This window comes from Emys orbicularis, chromosome 1 (assembly GCF_028017835.1).
Source record: "Emys orbicularis isolate rEmyOrb1 chromosome 1, rEmyOrb1.hap1, whole genome shotgun sequence".
Lineage (NCBI taxonomy): Eukaryota > Metazoa > Chordata > Testudines > Emydidae > Emys > Emys orbicularis.
In genome coordinates this window covers 203,144,930-203,171,919 of record NC_088683.1, presented here as the reverse complement: position 1 = coordinate 203,171,919, position 26,990 = coordinate 203,144,930, and the positions used below count along the sequence as shown (strand labels likewise).

The 26,990-nt window shown below is 41.8% G+C and overlaps 1 protein-coding gene across 3 annotated transcripts in view; it reads left to right on the top strand.

Annotated features, from left to right (window-relative positions):
• RUNX1 (RUNX family transcription factor 1) overlaps window positions 1-26,990 on the top strand; it is a 204,359-nt gene that overhangs the window by 156,776 nt on the left and 20,593 nt on the right. The window contains exons 4-5 of one of the 3 annotated variants that reach the window (XM_065402439.1): window positions 11,769-11,960; window positions 24,892-24,897. The exons of 1 other annotated variant lie outside the window; for it this stretch is intronic. In XM_065402439.1, coding sequence (XP_065258511.1) covers window positions 11,769-11,960; window positions 24,892-24,897 — 198 coding nt within the window. The remainder of the gene's footprint in view (window positions 1-11,768; window positions 11,961-24,891; window positions 24,898-26,990) is intronic. One more of the 3 variants, XM_065402432.1, reaches the window with a different exon arrangement.

The window sequence follows — 26,990 nt, the reverse complement described above, 5'->3', positions numbered from 1 at the left end:
GAGCTCTGTGTAGCTCAAAAGCTTGTCTCTCTCACCAACAGAAGTTGGTCCAATAAAAGATATTACCTCAACCACTTTGTCCCTAGTTTTGCTGACAGTACAAGTTCCTTTCTTACATGAACAGTAAATGAGAGGATGTCAGATATATAGCAGAGTTGAGGGAGTATAGGGAAGGAGTTGCAGTAAGAATACACTTCGTTATAAAAGTTATTTCAGTTATTTTTTGTAATCATCAGTTCATCCTAATTGATCCATCTTTCTTCAAACTGTTCAATTTTGAATCTAAAACAGTCACCAAATCATTCAATTTCTCTTAAATCTTTTCATTCTTGTTGACCTTATTTCTGTAGTGGGTATTTGCTTTTACAACCATAGTTCTCATTTATTGACGGTGGTGCATATTTTTAAGTGTTTATTTGTACTTGTATTGGTATTCTGGGATCTTCAGACATGTTCAACATTGGTCTAACTTGGCTCCCAATTAAGTCATGGTAGAACTCTCAATAAGGTCAATGGGAGCAGAGTTAGGCCAGTGCAAATGCATTTGAAAATCCCTCCCTAAAAATGCAGTAAATACTCCACTTCCTCACCAGCTGACTCTGCAGCATTGCCAAACCACTGCAGCGCATAGAGGAGAGGTGATCATCATTTATCCAAGGAGAACCTTGTAGTATTAAGGCTGGTGTACAAGTACGTCTTTCTGACTGTTCCATAGGAATATGGGGAAATACCAAGTAGACTTGTGTGTAAGCAAGGGTGTTTAATAGGCAATCTAATCAAGTTATTTTATTTAACATAATATATTTACTTTAGTAGGCAGAAGAAAGAGCACAAAGTAGACAGCTGGATATATACGTGTTGATTGTTCCTTCTCATTTAGGAACCAATCCTATAGAGGAGTGCTGAATACTCTCAGCTTCCACTGAACTCAATGTGAGTGAGGTTGCTCAGCATCTCACAAAACCGGGCCCTTTAACTCTCTCAGATTTATCGGTCTTGTCTTTCCTTAGTCTTCCTTTTGTCATTAAGGACCATATTCTGATCCTTGATTTAAAGCCTGAGGCAATGAGAGGTTCTAAGCTTCTGTAGGGGCCTTGCGTGGGATCAGGGGAAATGGAATCAAGCCTAGGATGTGCTGTGCAATCAACTAACTGCAGTTTCCAGGCTGCAGCACATAAACTGTCTATGCGGCTACCACATAGGGTGGTTAGCCAATGGATCTATATAGTTTGTGGACCTACTGACGTTGCCTCTGTCCTGTTCTGCATCCTCCCACAAATGCCTTCTGCACTGCTGTTGAGAGAGCTGCCCTGGAGCGAAGTCCAGTGGTGTGTGCCAAGGGAGTTCCACCAAGTCCCGTTACACGACATTTCCACAGTCCACTTCCTCTCTCCACCTCCATGCAGCTGAACACCTGTGGTTCTTCTGTTTTCCAGGCCTTCTTAGTTATGGGGTTTAACAGAATGGTAGGCACTCAGGGTGACGGCATAGCTTTGTGTCTGCACAACGTTGTTGCTTCTCAGTGAGCAGCCATGTTTTTCACGTTGTAGTTAATTTCCAGAAGTAAAAATGCTTTTATGCTGCAGTCAGAGCTCAACTTGTCTTCTGTTATCAGACGCTGTAGTTGTTTCCTTCATGTAGACACAGACAGAAACACTGGAGGCTGTCATCGTTATATCCTTCTCTGATACGCTGGAATGAACAAGTTCCTGGAAAAAGATTTCTGCTCCAGAGGTGATTCAGATTCTTGCCTTTTGCCTATCAACCACAATGGACAAAATGAAGAAGCAGCTGAGTTTTAACAAATGTTAAAAGGTGTTCCATGGGGGCCAGGCTGTTCACATGTTGGTTGTGCAATGGCCTCTGCCAGTGGAGTTCGACTCCTATGTCCTAAGAGAGGGAGAATGGTGTATAGAGGAGGCTGCGTACGTCTATCTGTGGAGTAACCGAGAAAGATTTGTCTGTCCTACAGCACACTCTGTCGATATCTGAAACAATATTAGCCTGCATATCACAGAAAGAGCAACTTGTTTGTTCTCCTTAGCCCTGAACAGGTGAGGAGCAGTATGTACAAATGGAGGAGGGGAGATATGTGAAGGAAGTTAAACCAGCCAGTGATGGAAAGTGCTCCCATTTCTTTGTACAGCATAAAACTTTTGATCCAAAGTATAATAGTTTGAGGCAAAGAACTAATCTGACCATCTTTCTAAGACTGACCAGGAACTGTAAGGCTACGGTGTAACCTTATCACAAACTGGCAGAAAAGTTTAGGCTGTAACATTGACTTAATTACTAAGAATCTGCCTGCTTTCCTGCCTACACACTGCATTATGGGCTGGTCTTGGTTACCTGCTCTACCTATCTTCACAATCTAGCCGCGAACAGTTTTGGTTGACCACATCACTTCCCTGTTGAAAGTTAATACTGTTTGACTCATTCTATGCTGCTAACACCAAGCCAAAGAAAACAAGCTTAAAGAATAACCTGCTTGTATGCAGTTTGGAAACTACTCAGAGGCCCTGCTTTCAAAGTACTATACAGTAGCTTACTATATCTCTCTGCAGCTGCAAAGAAAATGAAGGAAATAAAAGTGGTGCAAAAATATAAAATAAAGACTAGGCAGAACCACAAGAAATTTATGAGCTCTCAATGAGCTGGAATCCTGCTTGGGCACTACATAGTATTACTACAGTGGAGGGACTGTTAAGTCAAAGAAGAAAATGTTCAAGCCATTTCACTGAAAAGTCAGGTATTCTGAACTATTGCACAGCAAAACAATCGTGAGTTAAATTACTTTCCATGTACTCAATGAATGCAAAGATTTTTTTTTTTTTTTTTTTTTTTTTGGTTCAAGGCAAACAAATAGTGTAGCTATTTTTTTCATGGGAGAAGGATTATGTTTTCATGTGTTGTCCAAGTTTGAACGGTAAACATCTACGGTGGGGAAAATTCACTTTTCCTGTTGTAATTCCCCGTAACATGGCTAAGTCTCGGAGCATGAGCAATGGTTATTATAGCAATGAAGGCATAATCCCGTAGTGTAGACACAGTCAACGCTGACGGAAGGCTTTTTCTGTAGGGGAAGGAATGCCACCTTCCCAAACAACAGTAGCTAGGTTGATGGAGGGACTCTTCCATCTACATAGCTGCGCCGACACTTGGGGTTAGGTGGGGATTGGAATTTTTCCTTACCTAACTTTAAATTTAGGCCAGGTCTTAGATTTTTGTCATTCCAGTTGAGGCAAGGTAGGATCAGGAAGTATATACTGCCTAAAGTAATTAACTCTCCCAGGTTCCCAGTCTGGTACCTTTTGCAAGCCCTAAAATGTACTGATTAAATCATTTAACCAAAAAGGAATAACAGTATGAAACTAATGTCTCTTTAGATTTTTACTTTGGACAGAGCTATCATTTTATACTTTTGTTTTGTTTCCACATCTGTTCATTTATTCATGTTGCCAGCAATTATGTCTTAGGCCACATCTACATTCCAGGGACTATCGTTGCATAGCTAAGGTGCTGTAGCTCTGCTGGCATAACCCTGTAGTGTAGACACAGCCTACAGCAATGGAAGTGGTTTTTCTGTCGGTTTAGGAACGCTGCTGCCCTGAGTGACGGTAGCTAGGTCGACAGAAGCATTCTTCCATCAACCTCACTGTGTCACCACTGGGGGTACGCTGGCATAGCTATTGTGCTCAGGAGTGTGGATTCTTCACACCTCTGAGTGCAGTAGCCATGTTGACCTAACTTTTAAGTGTAGACCAGGCCTTAGCCCCATGTCTGGAGTATATTTTTAGGGCAGTTTTTGTGAGGAAAAATGCAAACAATAAAGAAATAAAGGAGTCTTTTGGCAGTGTATTGCTCGTGTTCTAACCTTGGCAAGGATTAGCTCTTTTAAAAGTACATATGTTGTGGTTAAAAAAAGTAAGATGAGGGTATAATTTTGCAAACTAATGTAATTTCCATGAACTGATTCTTCTTTAAAACATTCCATATGCTCTGTTGCATTATTGTTACTTCAGTCAGCTGGCCTATTTCCACACATGAACCTTGTGATGCTCCCAACGGTGATGCACAAGCATGAGTACCAACCTCAGGGCAGACGGTTAAAAACCAGGGCACAAACCTCAAATTGTTGGTGAGTTCTGAACTTAGATTTCACCAACCAACTACATCAAGAGCAGAACTTCAAGCACTTTAACAGCCTTAACATGGAGTCCCAGACAGTCCTCTCCAGTACTCCGGTCTGTCTTGCCACCCAGGAGAGCATATCTCTATGATAGATGGCCCCGTGTAACATGAATCACACCAATATTCAGGGTACTCCTAATCCCAAAGGACCAGTCACTTACCCTAAGTCAATTGCACTTTAGGTCTCACACCAGAGACAATGCTTGTAGCCAATCCTCCAGTAAACTATATGAAGGTTTATTAAATAGTAAAAGGAAATTAGAGAGGTTTTTACAAGTTTAAAGTAAGCACACATAGTCACACAAATGAGTTACTGTCTTAGATTTCAAAAGGTAATATAGGTTTCTATAATCAGCAAGCTCTATTAGTCCTTTAGGGCTAACCCAGGCTAAGCAGCTGGAGATCTCTTGCTTATGCCTAGAAATACCTTGCCTCTCCCTCCCCTTAGAATCTAACTGCCTTTGGTTTGGGGGTTTTATGCCCCTCCTGTTATATGCAAACTCAGCTGATGGGAGAAGTCCACTTACATGACTCATGGGGAGAAGAGCAGAATAGTCTTTAGTCCTTGTGTTGATGGCATCTCAATCCACATGTAGGGAGGGTAAGATGCAGCTATAGCCTATCTGGTATTGATGGGTCTCCTTTTTGGGGAGTGGCTTAACAATTTCTATAGAAAAGCAGCTCTTCACACCAGTTAGTGTCCCTCTCCTGAATGGCAATTCACACAGTCACAGAGGCTCACCATACAACTGCTCAAATATTACATTACCAAATGGAGCACAGATATTACAAGTGAGATTAATGCATGCAGCAACTCACAAGCATTCAGTAGAGTCTAAATACTAAACACTTTCTTATAATTCCGATACCTATTTTATCAATATTAACTCACAAGTGAGCCAGTCAGATTCCAGCTCTGTATCTGTCAGTATCCAGTTGAAACATGAGGACCTTAGCATGAACTGGCACCTGGCCTGCCAGCATCCATATCCATGTATGTCACCATTCAGTAGAAACGTTGGTGGAGGAATGGGAAACAAAACAAATTCCCTTGTTGTTAAGGTTTAGGTAGGATATATTCTAGCTACCAGTTAGTACTGTAGAGCAGGGGTTCTCAACCATTTTCTTGCTGAGGCCACCCTCAACATGCTATAAAAACACCAGGGCCCAGCAGGGGCTCTGGGCCGGGGAGAGGGGGGGACCCTTGGGCATAGGCGTAGTTTTACTTCTATTTGGGGGGCAAGGGCTCGAGCCAGCTCTGCATGGCGGGGTCCAGGGAGGGAGCACCACCTCCACCTCCTGACTCACTCAGGAGGCCACCCAGCCTGTCTGGGCTGTGGGGGGATGCAACCAAAAAATGTAACTCCAAGTGGGGACTCAGTTAAAAAAGTTCGAAAACCGCTCAGAGTGCAGGGAGAGGGGTAGCTAGGGGCTGTGTGCGTGCAGGGGTAGCTAGGGGCTGTGTGCGTGCAGGGGTAGCTAGGGGCTCTGTGCGTGCAGGGGTAGCTCAGAGTGCAGGGACGGAGTAGCTAGGGCTGTGTATGGGCAGGGGGGTAGGACTCCCAGTGCGGCTTCCAGCATTGGAGGTGTGTGCTGGGGCCCCCTGGTGCTTTTGGCTTGTGGGGGGGAAGTTTGCCAGCTTCAGCCCTGCCCCGCTCCCGGCTTGATGGGGGCCGCCAGCTTCAGCCCTGCACTGTTCCCAGCACTGGGGGGAGGCTTCAGTGCTGGGGCTCGGGGCACCGGGTTTCAGCCGCAAGGCTTTGCAGCCCCCCTGAAAGGGTTCATGGGCCGTGGCCCCCTGGTTGAGAACCACTGCTGTACAGTTCTTGTCAACCCAACATGTACTTTTTTTTAACAGAATAGGTTTAAACAGGAGGATGGAAAAAATAAACATGGAAAAATAATTTAACACATGTACAAGTTGGATTATCAGGGTGGAGAAATAGAAATGCCCAGACAAGTTCAGGAGCTGCCAGAAAGACAGCTAAGGTTGTGAAGTCTGAGTCCCATAGTAGAGAGAGATCATAGTGGGAATGTCTAATATCTATAAATGCTTGCAGATACCCACAAAAATAAACTGTCCTCCCAAAAGGACACCAAATGGGTGAGGTTGGCTATGTGAATGGCCAAAGAAGATGCATCTAGAAATGATATTACAGTATCAGTCAGTTTGTATTTGGCTTTACTCTGTGGTGACATCACTAGACATTCCACTTTAGGTGACCATCTGGATGCCAGTGAGTGCTCAGGGGAATGTCACACATACGTAATATCCAGCCTATTCATGCACTTCCCAGCACCCCCAAGTCTGTGGTCAGTTTGGATATTATGGATGACTGACAACTGAATCTATTCAGAATTATAGACACAATGCAAAGCTGTTTGGCATAAAACTGTATCTACCTTGATATTACTACCATCTGGAAGGTGGGCGGTAGGGATGTACAGTACTTTTTTTTAAAAAAAACAACCATTATTGCTGCCATGTGCTAAGTTGAATGCATTATTCCCTTCTCCACCCACTTTTTTCTCACTGTAACAATAGTTGGAACTGAGATATAAAACTGAAGGATATTCCTATCTATCTTCTGTAAACCATTGTCGTATTGTTTACTCATAAATTGGCTTGGAAGGATTAGCCTTTTAATGGTCAATGTCAGTAAATGTCGATTTCACCGTATGCACACAAACTTGATGGAGAAACAATTCCATTGAGGTTCACTGAAATGTATAGGTAGGCAAAGAAAGAAAAACGCTGCTTGAGAACTTACGAAGTTTGATATAAGGATATTTACTTTGCATATTTTGACATGTGATGTTGACAATTTATGTTGTAATGGTTATAAAGCTTTAACTTTTTGAATTTCAATGTCTACTGTCATGAAATAATTCTTGTCTGACCCTCCCCCTCCCAGTGTACCACAATGGTGAAAATTTTAATTGATAAAAATTGAAAAATGTGCTTAAAAATAAACATTGATATTGTCCATCAGAATTATTTAAAAAATAAAAATTGAATTCTGCCAAGGCTAATCTTAAAATAATATGCAGTCTCAAAGAGGAGTTAATGTAGCTTGAGGTTTTGGACTGGAAGACTAAACATATTTATATTTTATATCTTGTTATCTTCTCTTCTTTTCCACCTGATTCTGTAAATATAAATATGAAAGAAGTTTAAAGAAATAAATAATAAAGTAGGTTTAAAGGAAGATAATTCTGGAGTTTATTTCTTTTTGCACACCTCAAGAGGCAGCTAGAAATGCTGACATTGTATCCCTATGGCCAGCCACAATATTAAACACTAAATGAGTAAACATTTACAATTAACATTCAGTGTGCAGAAAAATGGGGGCTGCCAAGATATTTTGTTTTTGTTATTTTCAAAATCCAGTGTTCCAGCCAGATGGACCCGGTCCAAGCTGAATGCTCTACAGTCTCTTAAAGCCTATAAAACTGCATTTTCCCCCATTAAGAGGAAAATGACTTTCATGTTGTATTTCAGTAAAAATATCAGAAAAGTTAGTGTTTTCACTATGCACCTTATTTCAAATTCTGTGCAAAGAAGATGATATTTAAAAGGGATATAAAAATGTGATTCAACAAAACAGATTGGATGCCCTGTTTATTCTAAATAGAGTCCTAAATATTGCATTAATAGCATGACCTTGCAGTCCAGGAAAAAAACGGCAACCCCCTTCTTCCCTCTCTGTGTTCAGAGGACACTTGACACAACAGAGCAGAGGGAGTTTTGAGAAGGCAAGGAATGGAGGATTGGGCCCCAGTGTCAAGTGTAATCTATCATTTGGCACTACAAGCACTGAGCCCAATTCTCCTCTTTCTTACATCAGTTTTCCACCTCACTGATTTCAGTGGAGTTACTTCTGATTTACACAAGCTGGAGTGAGACGAGAATCAGATTCTCAGGGCCAAATCCTAAACTGCTATAAAGCACTGCAGCTCCATTAAAATCAATGGAAGTGTACCAATTGATACCAGCTGAGGGTCTGGCCCACAAGATAACAAGAAGAAGACTGTTAAATTGACTAACCCATGTGAGGGGAAAACAAATCGCCGTCTGGCAAGTGACCTGCCACAAATTATTATTTTATAACTACAGAACACCTACACATTTTTATGTTCACCCTAATATTATTACCTCTCTGTTATTTTCTCTCTGCCTCTCTGCTGTGACTGGTTCCCTTTGTTCCCTTTAAACTCAATACTGCCACTATTTTCATGGGCTATAAAGTGTGAGAGGACCGCTTTGTGAATGAATTCCTGTTCCATTATTCTCCACCCTCGCATAGAGAGGAAGGATGGTTTTGTGATTAAGCACTAAATTAGGAGTCAGGAGTCTGCCACTCACTCTGTGACTGTGGGCAAGTCAATTCTTCTTTCTGTGACTCAATTCCCCCATCTATAAAATGGGGATAATAATAAATCCCTCCCTCACAGAGGTGATATGAGGATACATTTACCAATGTGTGCAAACTGCTCAGAGTAAAGCTAATAAATAGATACATCATTCTAGCAATGCTCAGCCCATGCATTTTTATAGCTTGGGGAAACCATTTATATTAGTAATATTTTTCTGATACTGCACGTTGATACTGTAGGCTTTTGTGAAGTTAAAGTTCTTATATTGCTGCCTGCCAGGGTCATCTAGTAGAAAAAGGCTGAGTAGCTCAGCTGATAAAAAACAACAAAAACCCACTTTTGCAGTAAGTGGCACTTACCTGAAATGACATTTCCAGTGATACCTCAGTAGCTCCCGTCACAAAGCTGCCACACAAAACAAATGACAGTTTCCTCAAGAAGGAGCCAGTGGGATCCCGTAATTCTTCTAAATAACATTTACATCAATGGAATTTTAAAAGTCCCGGTTCGAATCCTCCCCTTCTAATCCCTTGCTTTCGCCACAGAGATTCCTGCTGCCAGGCTTTCGCACTAAACTGCACTGCTAACTTACGGCACATCTACACTACAGTGGCACAGTTGTTGCACATAGACACATTGCTTCCTACATTGACGGAAAGGGTTTTTTCTGTCAATGTTGTTAATCCCCCTCTCAGAGAGGTGCTAGGCCAATGGAAGAATTCTTCTGTCGACCTAGCCACGTCTACACAGGTGCTTAGGTTGATGTAATTACATTGCACAGGGCGCACAATTTTTTCACAGCCCGGAGTCACGTAGCTAGGTCAATCTAAATTTTAAGTGTAGACCTGGCCTTAGAGAGAGGATTTTGTGAATGGGTTTAAAGAATCCTAGGTACTGGAGCAGGGGTACTCTCACAGTGCTTAAAGTAAATTGAAACAGGAAGGGGAGTTCTCATCTCACCAGCTTTTATCCAGCCCTCATCCCACTGACTTCCGTGGGGTTACTCAAGTGATCACCAGGTTTCTAGGGGTTGTACAGACAAGCCCTTAATTTCCGTGCCACCGGAATAATATGTGATGCCATGAGAGCAGCACCTGACAGAGAAGGAGGGAGGCTAAATGGGTAAAACATTACACAGAGCACTAAATTAAAAGCATAAATTGATTGATTTGAACTTCAGATTGAGAATAATGTATATTATGGCAATAGACTCTGAATCCTGGCCCGGGGGCCTTCAATCCAGCAGGCTCATGTTTAATATAATCAGAATGTACGAGACATTTTTACATATGCACACAGCTTGCGTGACTCAGTGTGTTTGCATTCAAGTCAAGTGCCATAAACTAAGGACTTGAATCAGAATCCTGATTTGCATTGCTGACAAATGAAAGAAAGTTGTGTTTGAACTATTAAAGTGTTGGATGAAAGTCTTTCTTTTTTTTCCCCTTGAAGCCTTCTTAATGATAAAATCACGACTCTATACTGTGTCTTTTTAATTTTTTTTCCCTGGGATAATTTATAGTGCAGTGTGGAATCTGAGAAAGTGCAAGCTGTGCCAAAGGGTCTGGTAGGAGGAAGAAAACTGAGCCAGTGAGATTTGGAACCATAATGCGAGTTATAGAATTTAATTTTAGAATTTCAGCTACTGGGAACTGTTTTTAAATGTACATTTCCCCCCTAGAATGAAAAAAAAAAGCCTATGTCTTAATTAAAGTGTTGTTAGAGCTGTGTGAAAGAGTGCATTGTACAGTAGGGGACAGACAGAACTTTTCAAAGAGCACTTTCTGTTCGTTTGGTGATATGTCTCAGGTGCAACACTGGTAGCTATATGTTTATATTTTAAACACTGTCTGGCAAACAGGGTTGGTCACTCTCAAACTGGGCCACATTGAAACCAGTGACCTAGAATCTTTCATTTCCATTCAACAACATGGTGTCAGGCTCTAATGATGAGATACTTTGATAGTGAGCTTAATCATATAGAACTGGAAGCAAAGGGACACAAATGGGATGGAAAGTGTTGACAATATGTAAACTTTTAGGCAATTAGTGAACTCCACTCCACCCCCAGGAGGCGGGAAAAAGATGAAACAAAGTTGTCCTTACATGGTGCTCTTGTGCATCTGAACAGGGCTTTCATCCCCTGAACCAATAGACCTGGGAAGTTCTGTGCTGGATCTGTGCCATTCCCTTGCTTTCTGCTTTCTCCAAAGGCTGTCCCCCAAGCACACATACTCCAAACCTCACCACCACCAACCCAACAAAGTTTTACCAGGAGGCTGGAGCTGGGCTCACCAGGGCTTCCCCCATGGCCACTGGCCCTGAAACTCCCATGGGATGGTGGCTGAGTTCACTGTGCACTCGCTTACACCACTTAAGATAGCAATGAATACATCAGCATTATCTAGCAAGAAGATGTTCTTCAGGGCACAGCAGGGGAGGGGACAGTCCAACCCTTAATGTTTTGGAAACTCCCGATATTAGTAAAAGACACTTTGATTCCCCATAATTTCCATTAGTTAAACACTGTTTCTTCCATTCCTTTCCTGTTTATTTGTAAAGAGCAGTTCCTAAAGCATCCTAGAGCATTATTTGTTTGGGGTTGGGGTTTTATTTCTGTAGTAGCATATACTTGTCTAATTGCAGTGAATTATGACAATCTGGGTTTGAATGCTTGAGGAGCTACTGCTGTACAGGTTTAGGTCAGAGAAGCTGAAAATATGTATTTTAAAGGCCCTCACCACACCAAATGTTCCTTTTTTACAGGGCTGCCCAGAGGATTCAGGGGGCCTGGGGCAAAGCAATTTTGGGGGCTCCTTCCATAAAAAAAAGTTTCAATACTATAGAATACTATATTCTCGTGGGGGCCCCTGTGGGGCCCAGGGCCTGGGGCAAATTGCCCACTTGACCCCCCCGCGCCCGGGCGGCCCTGCTTTTTTATACACAATAATAGGGATAATAGGGCGCTGTGACTTGTAGCCGGTTTTTTTTGAGTGGTCCATACCTCATAGGAGTTACACCGCTTTGTGATACCGTTACTGTGCATGACTTGATTGTGTCTCCTGTTAATACAGAGCAAATAGTCTTTGCTGAATTTCAGATTGCCACTAGCCAGTTAGGTACATTGCCAATGGATCGAGGGGAAAAAAAGGCATATGTCAGTGAGATTTTCTGATCTTTTTCCCCCCCTCCCACACTAGGACATCGTCAGAAACTAGATGAGCAGACAAAGCCCGGGAGCTTGTCCTTTTCAGAGCGTCTGAGTGAACTGGAGCAGTTGCGTCGCACAGCCATGAGGGTCAGCCCACATCACCCAGCCCCCACACCTAACCCACGAGCTTCCTTGAGCCACACCACTGCTTTTAACCCTCAGCCTCAGAGTCAGATTCAGGGTAAGTACCTGAAACCCTCCCCTACAGTGAAGGAACCGCTGTTGGTCATCAGAGTCTTAACACAGTCTGCAGTACTAGATGGCCCTTCAGGATGCTTTCCCCCCTGCCACAAATAACTTCCATGTTGTTTTGGTAACCAGGAGATGCATGGAAGACCGCACAGTAACTATGATGGTAGGGTGGCCTACATGAAAAGCAGTTCTTTGGGATCGGAGGAAGAGCTCTGTGTAGCTCGAAAGCTTGTTCCTCTCACCAACAGAAGTTGATCCATGAAAGATATTACCTCCCCCATCTTGTCTCTCTAATGGCAATGCCATTTCCAAAGGTCACTTGTGACGTTTTGATAAAACACAGTGGGAGGAAGATGGGGGTGAGAAAGGCACATAGAACAGTTTTTCTTCGCTTACCTTACAAAGCTGTGGGCTTTTTTCTAATAAGTGACCATATTTTTTTTTTAAAGTCTAGCACCTTTTGAACGTGCATCTACTGTAGCAACTTTCACTTGGACAGTAGAGTTCATTGTGTTATCCTCAGATGTCTTGGGACTGTAATTCTTCAAGCCTTCTTAAAAAAAAAGATGCTGTATTCTTGGATCTTTTTGTATATGTAGCTGTATTCCCTGATGAACATTTAGTCAGTTAATTATATGCATGTGTGAAGGAGACACACTGTCGACAGCTTGCAGTGGTTTTCCTAAGAAACCATTCACACCCAAAAGCTCTCAGAGCCCATTGTTCAGCAGAGAAGACCAATCTAGAACTAAGTACTTGTACTGCTAGAAAGAGCAAACATTTGTGATAAAAGGATATTCTATAGCTTTTATTTTAATTAAAACCTCTTACTTTGCATCCATTAACTCAGGTGAAATTCAGTGGGCATTGAATCAGATAGCTATCCGGATAACTACTGTATATTTTACAGAATTGTCAAAAATGCAGATGCATAATTAAACACATCTAAAATTAAGGTAAATGACAGTATTTATCTTAGCAAATGCTGTTGCTTGATGGAATTGAACTTCGTCCTTCCAGTCAGAATGAAATAGATTTGATCAAGCTTCTCCCCTGGTGTTCTGGATAGAACTAGTTATAGTGGTTTTGAATCAATAGTTTTTCTTTAGTGTTCTGTTTTTTAAAATCAGGCTTAGTGTGCAGCACTCTTTGCACTACTTGTAGAAAAGTGTATTACTTCCATAACTAAAGTGTTCGTTATGTATCCTTATCTTCTCGGGCCTGATCGTGGGGCCATTGAAGTCACTTGCAAACCTCCCATTGACTTCAGTGCATACGGGGTCTGGGTCTGGCCACTACTGAGAAGTAAGTGAGTTGTTGAATTAAGTCAACATGCTATCGTGAATTGCATTGCAAAAAAATAGTATGCAGAAAAGTTCAAGGACCACATAGGTCCTTCCTGGAGCTGCTCCAATTTACACCAGCAGAGGATCTGGTCTTACTTCTCTAACGGCTTTTGGCAGTCACCTTGCTTAGAGTCTGATTTGGAGAACAAAGTAAGTTTGATTTTTTCTGCCTTCAGATATATTCTATAAAAGAAAATGAATGTATTATTATGGCTACATGGGTGGAGGTATTAGTAGCAGACTTGCATTCTTCAACTACTTTGGAACACTATATGCATAGCAGAGTATCAGGTTTAACATCAAGTATCTCTCTTTTCTTGTTCTGTTTTAAAACTCTTCAGTAGTACAACTTCAGAGCAATATAACTCTTTCACACTCCTCTAGGGATTCAGCTGCTACTTCCGGAAATGTATTTAGTATATTGCTTTGCTTCTTAAAATACAATTTTGATACATTTAGCCTGTTAATTTCTAGGAATAGGTCAGAAAATGATAGCAATTGAACTGGTAATGTTTCCTCATTGACAGTCTCATGCTAAATCACCAGTTTAGTTGTTTTTTTTCCCCCTCCATGAAAATTACACATTAGCCTGACCAAAATTTGAACAGCTTGGTGAGACTTGTAGCCACTAACAGTAAAATAAGGCTAAGACTAAAGCCTCTTTCAGTCAAAATTTAGGGCTATTTATGCAAAGACTCCTTTTTATTTACACCCATTTTGAGGCCATGCTATCCCAACAGTGTAAAGAGGCTTGAGAATGAGAATCAGAGCTTTGATATATTTCTCAAAATCTGAAGAATGTCTGATTTCCAGATTGAGCTCCGATGTTACATTTAAGGAGCTAGGGTTTCGAGGGTGTTTTTTTTAATAACATCATTAAATTGCAGAATATAGCCCAACAGAAATGAAATACCTCTGACATTTTCCATATTATTACTCTGCTGATGTGTAAATATTTGCAGCTTCAGATACTTTATGTAACCACCTATTGAATGAAGAGAGCATTAGGCTTTTTATAGACAGGAGGCAAGAAAAATGTATAGTGCAGGCTTTTAATTGGTCGTGTTAAACTTTGCTTTAACTCACCCCAGTATGAATCACAGGCTACTCCTCTGTTCATCAGAATCTGACTTTTAAAAAAAAACAACTAACTCAAAATAGACATCTTGGGCTAGTTCATAGATTTAAAGGGACAGGTTGCCATGCCACTAAACCACTGTTTATTTGTTGAGGTTTTCATCTATAAAGGGCTCGAGGTTAATTTTAATTTCCTATTTTACCAGGTCTTGAATTTGAACATAAAGCTGCTTGTGTCATGGATACAAGTCCATGCAAGTTAGGAGATCATAAATTGCTATAATCGAGTTTTATGCTTCTTTCGTATCACAAGAAGGGAGAAAGTACACCTGTTCATTTGAAAGATCTAACCATACCAGTTCACCGACAAAAGCTGGTGGGGGGAGAAGAGCGGCTACCACATCACACATGTTTCAAATTGAAAGATTACTTTGTGCTAGTACCAAGCCTATAATGTTAACGACCTGACCTAACATCCCAAAAACAAGGAAATTCAGTTAAGGCTGAAGATCCAGATAACTATTCAGCCTTAACTCACCCACTTTTTGTGCAGAGAAAAGAAAAAAACTAAAAACAGGCAGAGCAGTGTGAGCTGGGCCCAGATCGTTGCTTTTGAAAGGTTAGGTAAGGCCTTTTACCATGATTTAAGTATATACTTTTGTGATTGAGTTTCCTGTGGTGTCATTCTGGACTAGTGAGTAAATACATAACTAGGACGTTTGCTATTCATAATATTGACTGGAGTAGGTGGATACATAATTAGAAAGTTTTAAAAATATGGATTATATGGTTCCATTACAATTTGTCTTGTCAGGACCAACATAAATATTTTTAAATTTGTAGATCATTGACCCAAGAATCTGCTCCTGTGGGGCCATTAGAGTTGAGCCAATGCACAGTAACTACCATAAGCCATTTTAAGGGGTAAAATATATTTACATATATTTCCAATGAAAGAACTTCATAGTTTTGGTTTATTTAAATTAGCCAAAACAGTGTTTCCAACTCACAATTTATTAATCACCCATAAATTTGAAAAATAAATAAGAGAGAGCTATTTTTCCTGTCTAGAAAAAGCAAATAATCATCTTCAACAACACACTTCTGGTTCTTTTTACACCTTGATAGCCTTAAAAAAATCACAGCTTTTTAAAAAAAACTGTAACCTAATATGTTAAGTTTCATCCGGGACTACATTTTTATGGCCAAGTTTAAAGACCCTGGAAACAAGAATTCATAATAAAAATGTTGACAGATTTTTAACCAATGCTGCAGTTTATAAACAAAACAAAGACTTTTATTTATTTATGTGCTTATTTTATTAATGTAAAGATCTACTCTTCGGATGAGTAAGGAACATTAAAACTGAGATTTTCTTGTTATGACCCAGCCTTTTGTCTTCTCCCAGGTGCAGTATGCTTTGTTTAAGAGACATTTCAAGGTCCATACTATCATAATCATGTTCCACTGAAAATAGCCCTGTTTATCAGGGTTCCCATGTACTAAAGAAACACTGTAGTGGAATCAAGGGCTATGTGTAAGCACAAGGAATTTAAATGGCTTTGCTCCTATTACAACTGTATCCTGTCCCAATTTTTTCCCCCCACTTTTAAATCAGCTTGATAGGTCATAGGCTAATAGTTTGCAGTGTTGTTGTAGCCGTGTTGATCCCACCTTGTTTCTCTAATAGGTTAACAGTGTTAGAAGTGTTCATAGGATAGGGTTTCAGAATGGTCTGGCAGTCAGTGACATTTGCTGCTAAGAACGTCTTTGGCTTAAGTGTAAAATGTAATTTTTAAGGCACTTTAGAGAGTTCTAATTGACTGATATCTTACTGCAGACAGACAGGCAGACACTCAAGAGCAGGACAGTGAATTGTTTTTTCACTGTGTAATATATAAAAATACTTTTATTTTTCTAAATATGTTCTCTCTGGGTGACTCTGTAGCTCCCTCTTTTTTGATTAATGTATTTTTCCTTTAATTGTGGGTGCGTACAATGAGTATATAGCTTATTAATGGAATATCATAATGTTTTCTTTGATTAATCTGAGAAGTTTATTACGATGATTTATACCCCATAGGTCATGTAATTGCATACTTTGTACTTCTACCACTAAAGCTATATAAAAAAGGTTAAATATGATATCTCATACCTTAGCATTACTGATTACATGTCTGCACTATATTTTCAAACAATTTTGGATTGTATATTTATGCTGGTTTCTTTGCATCTGTGATTGTGATAATTATATAATCTAAAAAAAGAAATGGATAATGAGGGGTGTGGATCAAATTCAGACTTCCTTAGTCAATGGCTGCAAGAACAGGTGTACACATTTGCTGTCAGAGCAGCATTACTGTGTGCCTGCATTCCTACACCAATGTCTCCCCATACCTACACCTGTACGGTATTCTAAGCAGCAATATTCAAAGGCACTTGATACAGATTATTCCTGTTAAGAGCATGACAAATCTGCTTTGGTGGAAGGAAAACATAGTTGCCATTGCCACTGGGTCAAAGGATGTTTGAACACCAAGGTATGGACCTTTGCCCCACTCCTAACCCCAGAACGCTCTGCCATCATTCCTGTTGCAGATGGTTTGCAGAGCATCCTCTCCACAGCTTTGGAGAGGATTCAAGAGAGGGCTGGAAAACTTTTGTCCCATGCACCCTGTCTTCCTTATGGACTCATGATTGTGTGTGTAGTGTGCACACATACCTGTGTATGCCTGGCAGCCAGAATCCAACTCTATAGGTTTTCCTGAATAGGGCAAAGAGATTTCTTCAGGCCTAAGAGGAATGATCTCTTCACTTATCTTTTAAATGTGTTAGTGAATGTCAGACAGAGAAATCTGTTTTTTCCAAGAGTCCAAGTGTTTCTTTGACTCACATTTAAGTGCTGATCAGTTAAATTGATATAAATCATCTCAGCAGTTTGTCTTTTAAAAATGAACAGTGGTGTTCTACAAGAGAACCAAATCCTCAATATCAAATTTATTTATTGTGTTACAAAACAGCTCTTGTAAGACATGGTAAGCATACTACCACTGTAGCTATATTAGCGTTCTGCTACAGGGACATCCTGGCCTCTTCTGGGAGCAGCGCAGGACCAGGGCAGGCAGGGAGCCTACCTTAGCCCTGCTGCACCACCCAGGGCCGGCTCCAGGCACCAGCCTAGCAAGCAGCTGCCTGGGGCGGCCAATGAAGAGGGGGGCGGCATGTCCGGCCGTTTGGCGGCGGGGCCGTCACTCCCTCTCGGAGCGAAGGACCTGCTGCCGAATTGCCGCCATAGAATGAAGCGGCGGTAGAGCTGCCACCGCTTGCAATCACGGCTTTTTTTTTCTCTTTTTTTCCTCCTGCTTGGGGCGGCAAAAACGCTAGAGCCGGCCCTGGCGCCACCAATCAGGATCTGCCTGAGGTAAGCACCTCCCAGCCAGAGCCCACACCCCCACCTCCTCCTATACTTCTGCCCCAGTCCTGAGCTCCCTCCTGCACCCAAACTCCCTCCCAGAGAAAGGGGAAGGGGTGGGACAGGAGGCGGGGCAAGGGTGTTTGGGTTTATGTGATTAGACACGGCATCGCCTCAACTCCACCGACATAAAACCACATTGACGAGAGGCCTGGGGCTTATTATGTCAGCATAGCAGGGGAGTTACATCGGCAGGAGGAGCATTTCAATGTGTACACCTCCACTGTTTTGTCAACAAAATGTCCAGCTCCAAGGCAGAAGCCTCTTTCCCCTTATTTTCAATTCCAAAAAAAGTTCTGTGCTGGACTTGAAGTGATTCATCTATTTAGTCAACTGCAGACTTTGATGGAGAGAGGTAGGCCCATCATAGTGTGGATTAAGCCAGGCGATTTCCTGGTGTTTGTAGGTTTAAAGGATATTTGTCTTCATATTCCAATGGCTCTGAAATTCCAAAGATTCAAAGGTACTATAGGAGGGGCAGTAAATAGCTTCTCAGTCCCCTAGCAAGGTCTTCTGCTACCCAAGCTCTCTCTTATCTATTCCATTCCCAGTGTTTGCAGGAAGGTCCTAGCAGAAAGAGCAAATCTGACTGGAGGAAAGATAGTCTTGGGTTAAAGGCAGAAAGCTAGGAGTCAGGAGACCTGGATTTTGTTTCCAGGTCTGCAACAGACTTCCTGTGTGTCTTTGGGCAAGTCATTTAGGGGCAGATTTTTAAAGCTATTTAGGCACTTAAAGATGCAGATAGTAGCCTAGTGGGAATTCGATACCTAAGCATTTTTGAAAATTCCAGTAGGCACCTATTTGCATCTTTAGGTGTCTAGATAGCTTAAAAAATCTGGCCCTGAAGACCTGGCCACAAAATTGTCTGTCTGGTCTATCCCAGGACAAGGTGGAGCTAAGCATGATGTCAGATTGGTGAAGACTTTTTACAGAAATCCAATTTTCAGGTAGGAATAAATGTCCTTGTTTCAGTCTTAAATTAACATCGCAAATCTTTTTTGTAGTTTTTAGGCTTACTGAGCCAAACTGTTCTCATTTGCACCAGCACAAAACTAGAGTCACAAGGAGTTCTCCTGGATTTACAGTGCAGCGAGAGCAGAATCTGGCCTGGGATATTGCACTGGTTCATGCTCTCACTAGTTGTTGTTGCCTTCAGTTTTCAACAGAGAAGAGTTGAAATAATTTAGATTAATTTCATGCTTCCTTAACACCATTGCACTTTTACCACAGTGCCAAAATAATTTCTGGCTTGATCCTTCAAGATTCTGAGCACTTAGAGGTTCTGATTTCCCTCCCTCCCTGTTGCCTAAGGTAGGAGTTAAGAGTGCTCAGTACCTTGCAGGATTGAGCCCTTAATGCAATTATTTAAGTCATGCTATTATTTATTTGAGTTTCATATTTGCCATTCAGATCAACTGTGCCACTGAGCAATTAGTATTCTTTCAGTAGACAACCTGATTCTGGAGCTCTAGCACGGCTCCTTCCCCCACTACTCTCACCTTTCACATTAACACAGTAAACTTGCTGACAGTGAAAATACCTTCCTGCCTAACAAGCAGGTGCACTGACTATCCTGGACTTCAGACACTCACAAGCTGTTGCCTATTTGATCACATTTTCACATTCAAGTCCTACACCCACTAGTTTTTGGATTATTCTTTAATGGCCTTTGAAGCATGTTCTTCGCCTTTGAATAGCCCAATTGTGATGAAGATTAAAAGTGCTGATTGCAAAACTCTGGTAAATAAAATCTCTTAGTCTTTAACTGACAAACCCAGTTTCTTTCCATAGAATTTGCTCCTTTAATCCCTTCTTGGCAGAACACTTCATGTTTGATACCAGAGCTCAAATTACCTCGCATGGTAAATAAAATAAACAAAAAATAAAAAAAGAGCTCCTTATCCTAAAATATAAAACCAGCTGAAACTAGCTTATTATTCATCTGATGGCACTCATGTGCCAGAAGATACCAATTTGATTCTGCAACTGATTTTTTTTCCAGGTTGTACTGTGTAGATATTCTCCAAATTGCCGAAATGCTCAGCAGCTGTGCCATGGAAATCACATACATCTCTAAATGTTATAATTACATTACAATAAAGAAAGATAAAATGATGAGAATATTGTTTTAATTGTAAGTTTTAGATATTTGTTTCTTTTGACTGTAAATGAGTCCAGCAGAAGTCAGATATTTCCCATGATGACTTTACCCTGAGTGAAATTCACCCCGCTCTATATACAGACAAGACTAGCCCGGGGGTAAAGTCAACCCACCTAAACCACAGGTAGCTCATGAGGCTACAATTCCTATTAGCTGGAGTAGCAACCACAGTCTTCACATCCACGGTGTGTGAGATCCACACCGCTAAATCCACATAGTCACGGATCCAACGACCCCTCCCAGGTTCATCCCCACAACTCCACCACCACACAAGACTCTTTGAGCTGGCATGACTGCCCCCCAAGCCATATGTGACAAAACAGGGTGCAATCCAGACTAAGGAGTAGTGGTATCACCCCTGCCCTCTAACCCGGGGTGCCCTTTACAAAGCTTTGTGGCTGTAGCCTCCAGCCTGGACTGCTCACAAGCATGCAAGTCACTCCCAGCTATGTCTATGTGTGTGCTGCAGCCAGACACACCTTGGCTCTTACTAGCCTTGGTTATACTGCAGGGTGACCCCAACACACCTCCAGTATTAGGTTTTCCCCCAGACATTTATGCCCTGTGCTGCCTAGGCCTCTCCTGGACAATACAAGCTTCTATAAAGTCCGTTACTGCTTTAATAGAAATAATATGCCCAGAACTTGCCACCCCAAATGGAGTTTCCCAGACACTTCGGTTTAAACACACTGGATTAGATAAAACAATAAAATAAATTTATTAACTACAAAGAGAGAGATTTTAAGTGATTACAAGTAATGAGGCATAAAAGTCAGAAATGGTTATAAGAAAAATATACCGAACTATGTTAAACTCAAAACAAAGTTTTCTCACCACATGCTCTCAGCAGTCTTACTGACCAAACTTCTTAGGTCAGGACCCTTCCCACAGTCCAGTGCTACTGCCTTCGTTCTTCAGGTGCTGTGAAGGCGATGGGCAGAGAGATGGGGAGTGCTGTGGGGGTGTTTCTCCTTCCTTTTTATAGTGTCAGTTCCCCTCTTGAAAAATATTTCCAGCTGACATTCAGGAAACAAAGAGTCTATAGGGAAGCATGTTCCCTGCTGCTTTTTCTTCACTTGTTTGAGCACCCTTTATTTCCCTTCCTGCTTAGTGACTCTGTTTAGTGCTTAAATGCAAATTAAGCAGAGCACACATTCCTTTGTTTGAGACAGGCCTGTTTGCCAGCCTCAGTTTGGAACATGTGTTAAGAACACCATTATGTGGAATCTTATAACTTCATATACGACATTGCCACATACATTTTATCAGGACAATAATGACCAGCAAATTATGAATTTCCAAATGATACCTCAAAAGGCATATTTTATACAAAGATTCAATAGAGTGCAGGGTGTGGACATGGGGTACATGCTAAATCCACATAGTCACGGATCCAATGACCCCTCCCAGGTTCACCCCCACAACTCTGCCTCCACACAAGACTATTTGAGCTAGCATGACTGCCCCCCAATCCATAGCACCAGAAAGTGCAGCACCCTCCTTTTCATCCATGAGCCCTAGTCTACACACACTAGGGTTTAAATAGCATGGAGGGCCTTGTGTTGGCCCTCTGCATGAGGGTGAATTTCAGATCTGCAATGTGCAAATATAATTAATCTCTTCATACAGAGATTCTTGCCGTGAAACAATCTGGACTGCTCATTCTACTTTCCTGTTGCAAATAGGAGTTTCACTGTCTCTGCTTTCTTTAAGGGTGGGGATTATGCACTAGATTTTTTCTCTTAAAATAAAATATAAAGTGCACATTTCCCTTGTCACATTAGCAGGTGTGGCCTTTACAAGAGGCTGTGTGGACAGAGTTGCTGTAATGGTCATGAGGGGCTCACAGAACTCTCTCCATGAATAGCATAACAAATACACAGAGAGCACTTAGCATAGCTATAAATAGGTACACCACTGCAGCCACCCAAATCATTGGAGTCTGCCTGTCTTTAGAGGCTCCCTATGCTTCCCATACAGCATGTGGTGCATAAGGAAATAGGGGCTTGATTACATACAAAATAAAATGTGATTGGATAAATCATGAAAAACAATAAATTGTATGAAGAAGAGCATATTATATGCTCAACAAGATTATTGTCACAATATGACCGGTCTTCCTCCATTAACACATCTCAAATATAAGAATTGATGTAGTGAGAAACGTACTCATAGACATTGTGTGAAATCTACACTAGCAAAGAAAGTTGACATTTCTAACAAGTGCTTTCTTTCTGTCTCTGTTTCAGAGATTTGTTAATTTTTATCTATCGGCTGATATTTTCACTAGTGAGTAGTGATTTGGGTTGCCTCCATTTTTGGATGACCATCCTGAGATACCTTAAAGGGGCCTGGTTTTCAGAAACTTCAAATCACCCACCTTCTGAAAAATCAGACACTTCAAGATTTTCAGATGAGCATCCAGCAATGGAAATGGATCACCACTCACTTTTGAAAATTTAGGCCACACTAATTTAAATTGTTTGCTCTTTTGAACAATCATAATGATGAAAGCTTTTAGAGGTGACTTGGTCAATTATAGATTCTCTTAATTTCTTGAACATCAAAAATAAAATCTAACCAAAATAATGATATAAAAAATTATAAAAATAATTATTAAAAATAATGTCATTTGATCTTTGTTTTATTCTCTGCTAAGTGTTCAGTATTCAGAGAAGTTGTTATAAGCTCCCCTTTTCTTTAGTATATTGCAGGGGTCGGCAACGTTTGGCACGTGGCTCGCCAGGATAAGCACCCTAGCGGGCCAGGCCAGTTTATTTACCTGCTGACGCGGCAGGTTCGGCCGATCGCGGCCCCCACTCGCTGCGGTTCGCCGTCCCGGGCCAATGGGGGCGGCGGGAAGCGGCGCGGGCCGAGGGATGTGCTGGCCGCGGCTTCCCGCCGCCCCCATTGGCCCGGGACGGCGAACCGCGGCCAGTGGGGGCCGCGATCGGCCGAACCTGCCACGTCAGCAGGTAAATAAACTGGCCCGGCCCACTAGGGTGCTTATCCTGGCGAGCTGCGTGCCAAACGTTGCCGACCCCTGGTATATTGTTTTGTCAAGCAGAATTGTAGAAATAGCAACACTTTGACAGAAGTGATTATATATTTGTGTAATATGGTTTAAAGCTAGGCTAACATACCATTTAAGTTGATTTCAGTTGTCCCTCTGAGTTACCCAGAAGCTCCATGTACAAAGGTATTGAAATGCAGTATATTTTATTTTAAACATCCTGATTACAAAATATGCCCAATGGTTGCAGACACGTATGCATGTGAGTAATTTTACTCATAGGAACAGTCTCTTTGACATTAATGAGACTATACACATGTGCAAATTCACAAGCAACAGTATTAGCATATTTGGGCCCTATGTTACTTAGTTTATGAACAACCGTATCACCTAGAAATGTCTGCAGCTGCTATATACATTATAAAGGTGAAAACTTTATTAATGAGCATAAAGAAAGTAGTCAGGTAAAGACTGCAAATCAGGACTTGCAAACTATATTTGCCTGGCTTGCATATAAACATGCGTTGATTATTAGCATGTTGGCATTCTCCCTCCCCCTCCCCCCCCCAAATACTTCTGTAAACTCACTTTCAGCTTCTTTATTATTTTAAGTGCATACCTCGCTGCTTGTGCCAGACTATCATGTTGATTCCACTCAGGAGACTCTACCCTTCAAAGGCCACTCGCAGCTGTGGCTCAAACTGTCCAGCCAAAAGCATAAAACCAAACAGGTGTGTGTGACAGGAAAATGGCCACAGCTCCACAGCTGTGAGTGCCCTGGTCTATTATTGGAAAGGATATGAATCGGCTCTGAACTGGGGGAGCAGCAGCCAGCCTCACTTTCTGCAAGGGAAAGTGAGCACTGACAATAAGTGTTACAGAAGCAGAGGAATCGCAAAGAGAGCCGTGCATGGCTTAGTTAGCTGCCCTGGGACAGAAGAGTCATTCAGAGGGGTTGTTGTAGCCACTAGGAAACCAGGACTTCAGAGCCCAGTCCTGGCCTCTGAGGGGTGCACAGAGCCCCGACTGCAGTATCAGCGAGCAGTCACTAGAAGGTAAGGGCTGCGGAGTCTGGCAGCCAAAAATGGCTGTAGAGATCTAGAGCTGCTGTTGCTGTTCCAAACTGCAGCCATTAGCAAGTCAGGGTTTCAAACACTGGACACAGCCACTGAAGGGTGCAGAGAGGCAGGACTGGTGCACGTGACAGGACAGAAAATAAAGACTAGTCTGTTACTAGTACTTCTGTGTGTCACACCTTTATTACACGGTGTCAGAAATAAATGGAATCTTTTTATTAAAAATAGAGCAAACGAAGCCGCCTGAATCGGGAAAAGAACCTGGAGGAGATGGCCGCTGGGTTCCATCATTTTCCAGAAAGCAAGTAATACAGCAGAGAACTCTGAGTGATATTGTCTATCCTGCCCATGTGATTGGGGCCAGGAATCAAAGCTTAGTCTCTCATCAGCAGTCCTGTATATCACACCTTTATTACAGCTCTGCCTTCTTGGCTCCTACAAAACCAGCAGTAGTGTGTCAAAAGAGGAATAATTCTTTGGGCAGGTTTATGAGACTGTGGATAACCAAGCATAATCGAGAGGTTCCTTAGTCCCAGATTCTGAATTGTTGCTCTAACCTATCCTGGGAGTGATCCAAATTATAGCCAAATGCAGATTAGGGACAAGTTCAAAGCAAGTATCAGGAGATGGAGAAGAGAGAGTAAAAACTGGTTTTCCTGGAAAAGTGGAGGAAATGTATATGAGAGTAAGCAGCTATGTTAATTCTTGTGCTTGTTTGGTCATGTTTAGAGCCTCATAAAAGCCCATCGACAGGGAATGATTTTGTTTGAGAGAGTAGCTGGTACAGAATGCATGTACGTGTGATTTCTAGACATTAAGCATTTCCCCAAGATGTAATTCATTCCCTCCTGTGCTTTGAATAAAGCAACTGTACAAGAAGTACTACCTCACAAACAGCTTACGTATGAGGGCTGTTGGAACAAGATAGGGCAAACATAAATGTGTCTGTGCTAGTTGCTCCACCCAGCCTCTCTTTATATGACAAAAAAAAAATGTTTCTAATAACCCAAACAGGCAGGGTCTGATCTACACAGACAGTCTGCAGGCATCTGCCCAAGAAGCTGACGGTTGGCTGGTACATCCTCATCTGATTTATGTTGTGTGTGTGTTAAGCCTTAAATTGTTGAGTCTCTGGCTGGCTGCAGTGGTATTACTGGATGGTTGGTGCATGTTTTCAGCTCACAGAGCTGGCTCTGATACTGGGGTTGTTGGTTCTGAATCAGTTCCAGTCTCACACCTGTCTGAAACAATGAAGGCCTTGTTAGACACATCTCCAGCAAAGTCTGTCTTATTACTTATTTTTCACATTTGGAGAGGTGGGGAAATAGAGAGGAGACTGAGGAAATGCTGTCTCTTTAAAAGACACATTCCTAATCCTCTGATGCAGCATCCTTTTAAAAAAAAAATATTTTAAGGGAAAATGGATTTACAAAACAAAAACAGCTTAATCCTGCAGTAAAACATAAGGGACGGCTATTCTCTAAGGGGCAATTTTATAGGACTGTGCTGGTGGATTAGACATGGGAGACATGCATCTAGTTTGTCACACAATCACTGAAAACATACCTCCTGCTGCTTTAGTATTATCAGTATCTTCCCATGGATTTGTCTTGCTCTTCTGCTGCTGCTGCTCCTTCCATTTCTTGAGAATTTAGTGCTTGGGGTGCGATGTTAGAGTACTCCAGTCCCCAAGCCTGTCAATTTGTTGACACAGAAGTGGTACAAACATGGGCAAGTGCAATGCAAGCTTCCCTTCGCCATCAACTCATCTTCCGTCAATCTTTGGTTCTCTGTTCTCTTGTCCCCTCCCTGCCCCAGTTCTCCTGTTGAGGTATCTTAGGCCTGGCCTACACCTAAAACGTAGGTCGACCTAGCTACATCACTCACACCCCTGCCAGAGCTATCAAGTGGACCTAAACCCTGGTATAAACATTGCTAGGTCGATGTAAGAATACTTCCATAGACCTTGCTACTGTCTCCTGAGGGGCTAAATTAACTACAGCAATGGCAAAACCCCTTCCATCGCTGTAGCAATTTAATTGCATTATGGCGCTACAGCTGCAGTGCCGTAGCTGTGCTGCTGTAGTGTCTGTAGTGTAGACATAACCATAGATAGACTTGTGACCTTCAGAAACCCTGCTATTGGCTAGTCCTTGTCCTGCATATTAAAATATTATGTCAGAGTCAAGTTCTAATTTGTTCTCTGGCTCTGTTCTTTTCCTGTTATTGGTCCTAACCCTGTACCGGTACATGCCCTTTCTGCTGTACTTTTCTTCTCAAGGTCTTTCAGGTGTGGAGGAAAAGGGAATTGTGGCCCATGGCCCATCAAGGTTTATTTTCTGTCAGGTATGTTAATGGCAATGTTTCCTCCTCCAGGAAGGTGGAGAGGCAGAATGGTCTTGTGGTTAAAGCACTTGTTTGGAATTAAAGGGATATGGGTTTCATTTCTAATTCTGCAACAACCTTCCTGTGAGGTCTTGTTCAAGTTACTTAATCTCTCCTTGTCTCAGTTCCCATCTGTAAAACAGGGACAAAAGCATTTCCCTACCTCATAGGCATTTTGTGAGGACACAGCCACTAATGTATATGCAACATTCAGATATTATGGTGCTGGGCCATAGTGCAGATGGAAGATTGCTCATCTGCACAACAATTTTCCTACCATCTTTTTATCCCCTCCATTTATGTCCTGACTCCTCCATTTTCTGTCCATATCATCACTGATAATAACCATGCAGAGATGAATGTGTATATGAAGTGTGGAGAGAAGTGGAGAGGGAAGGGGTGGCCCCTCTGCTGCAAAGTCTATTATCTCTCCTTACCTTCCCTTTTACTGATCTCTCTGGACTCGTCCCACAAATTGACCGATATGTA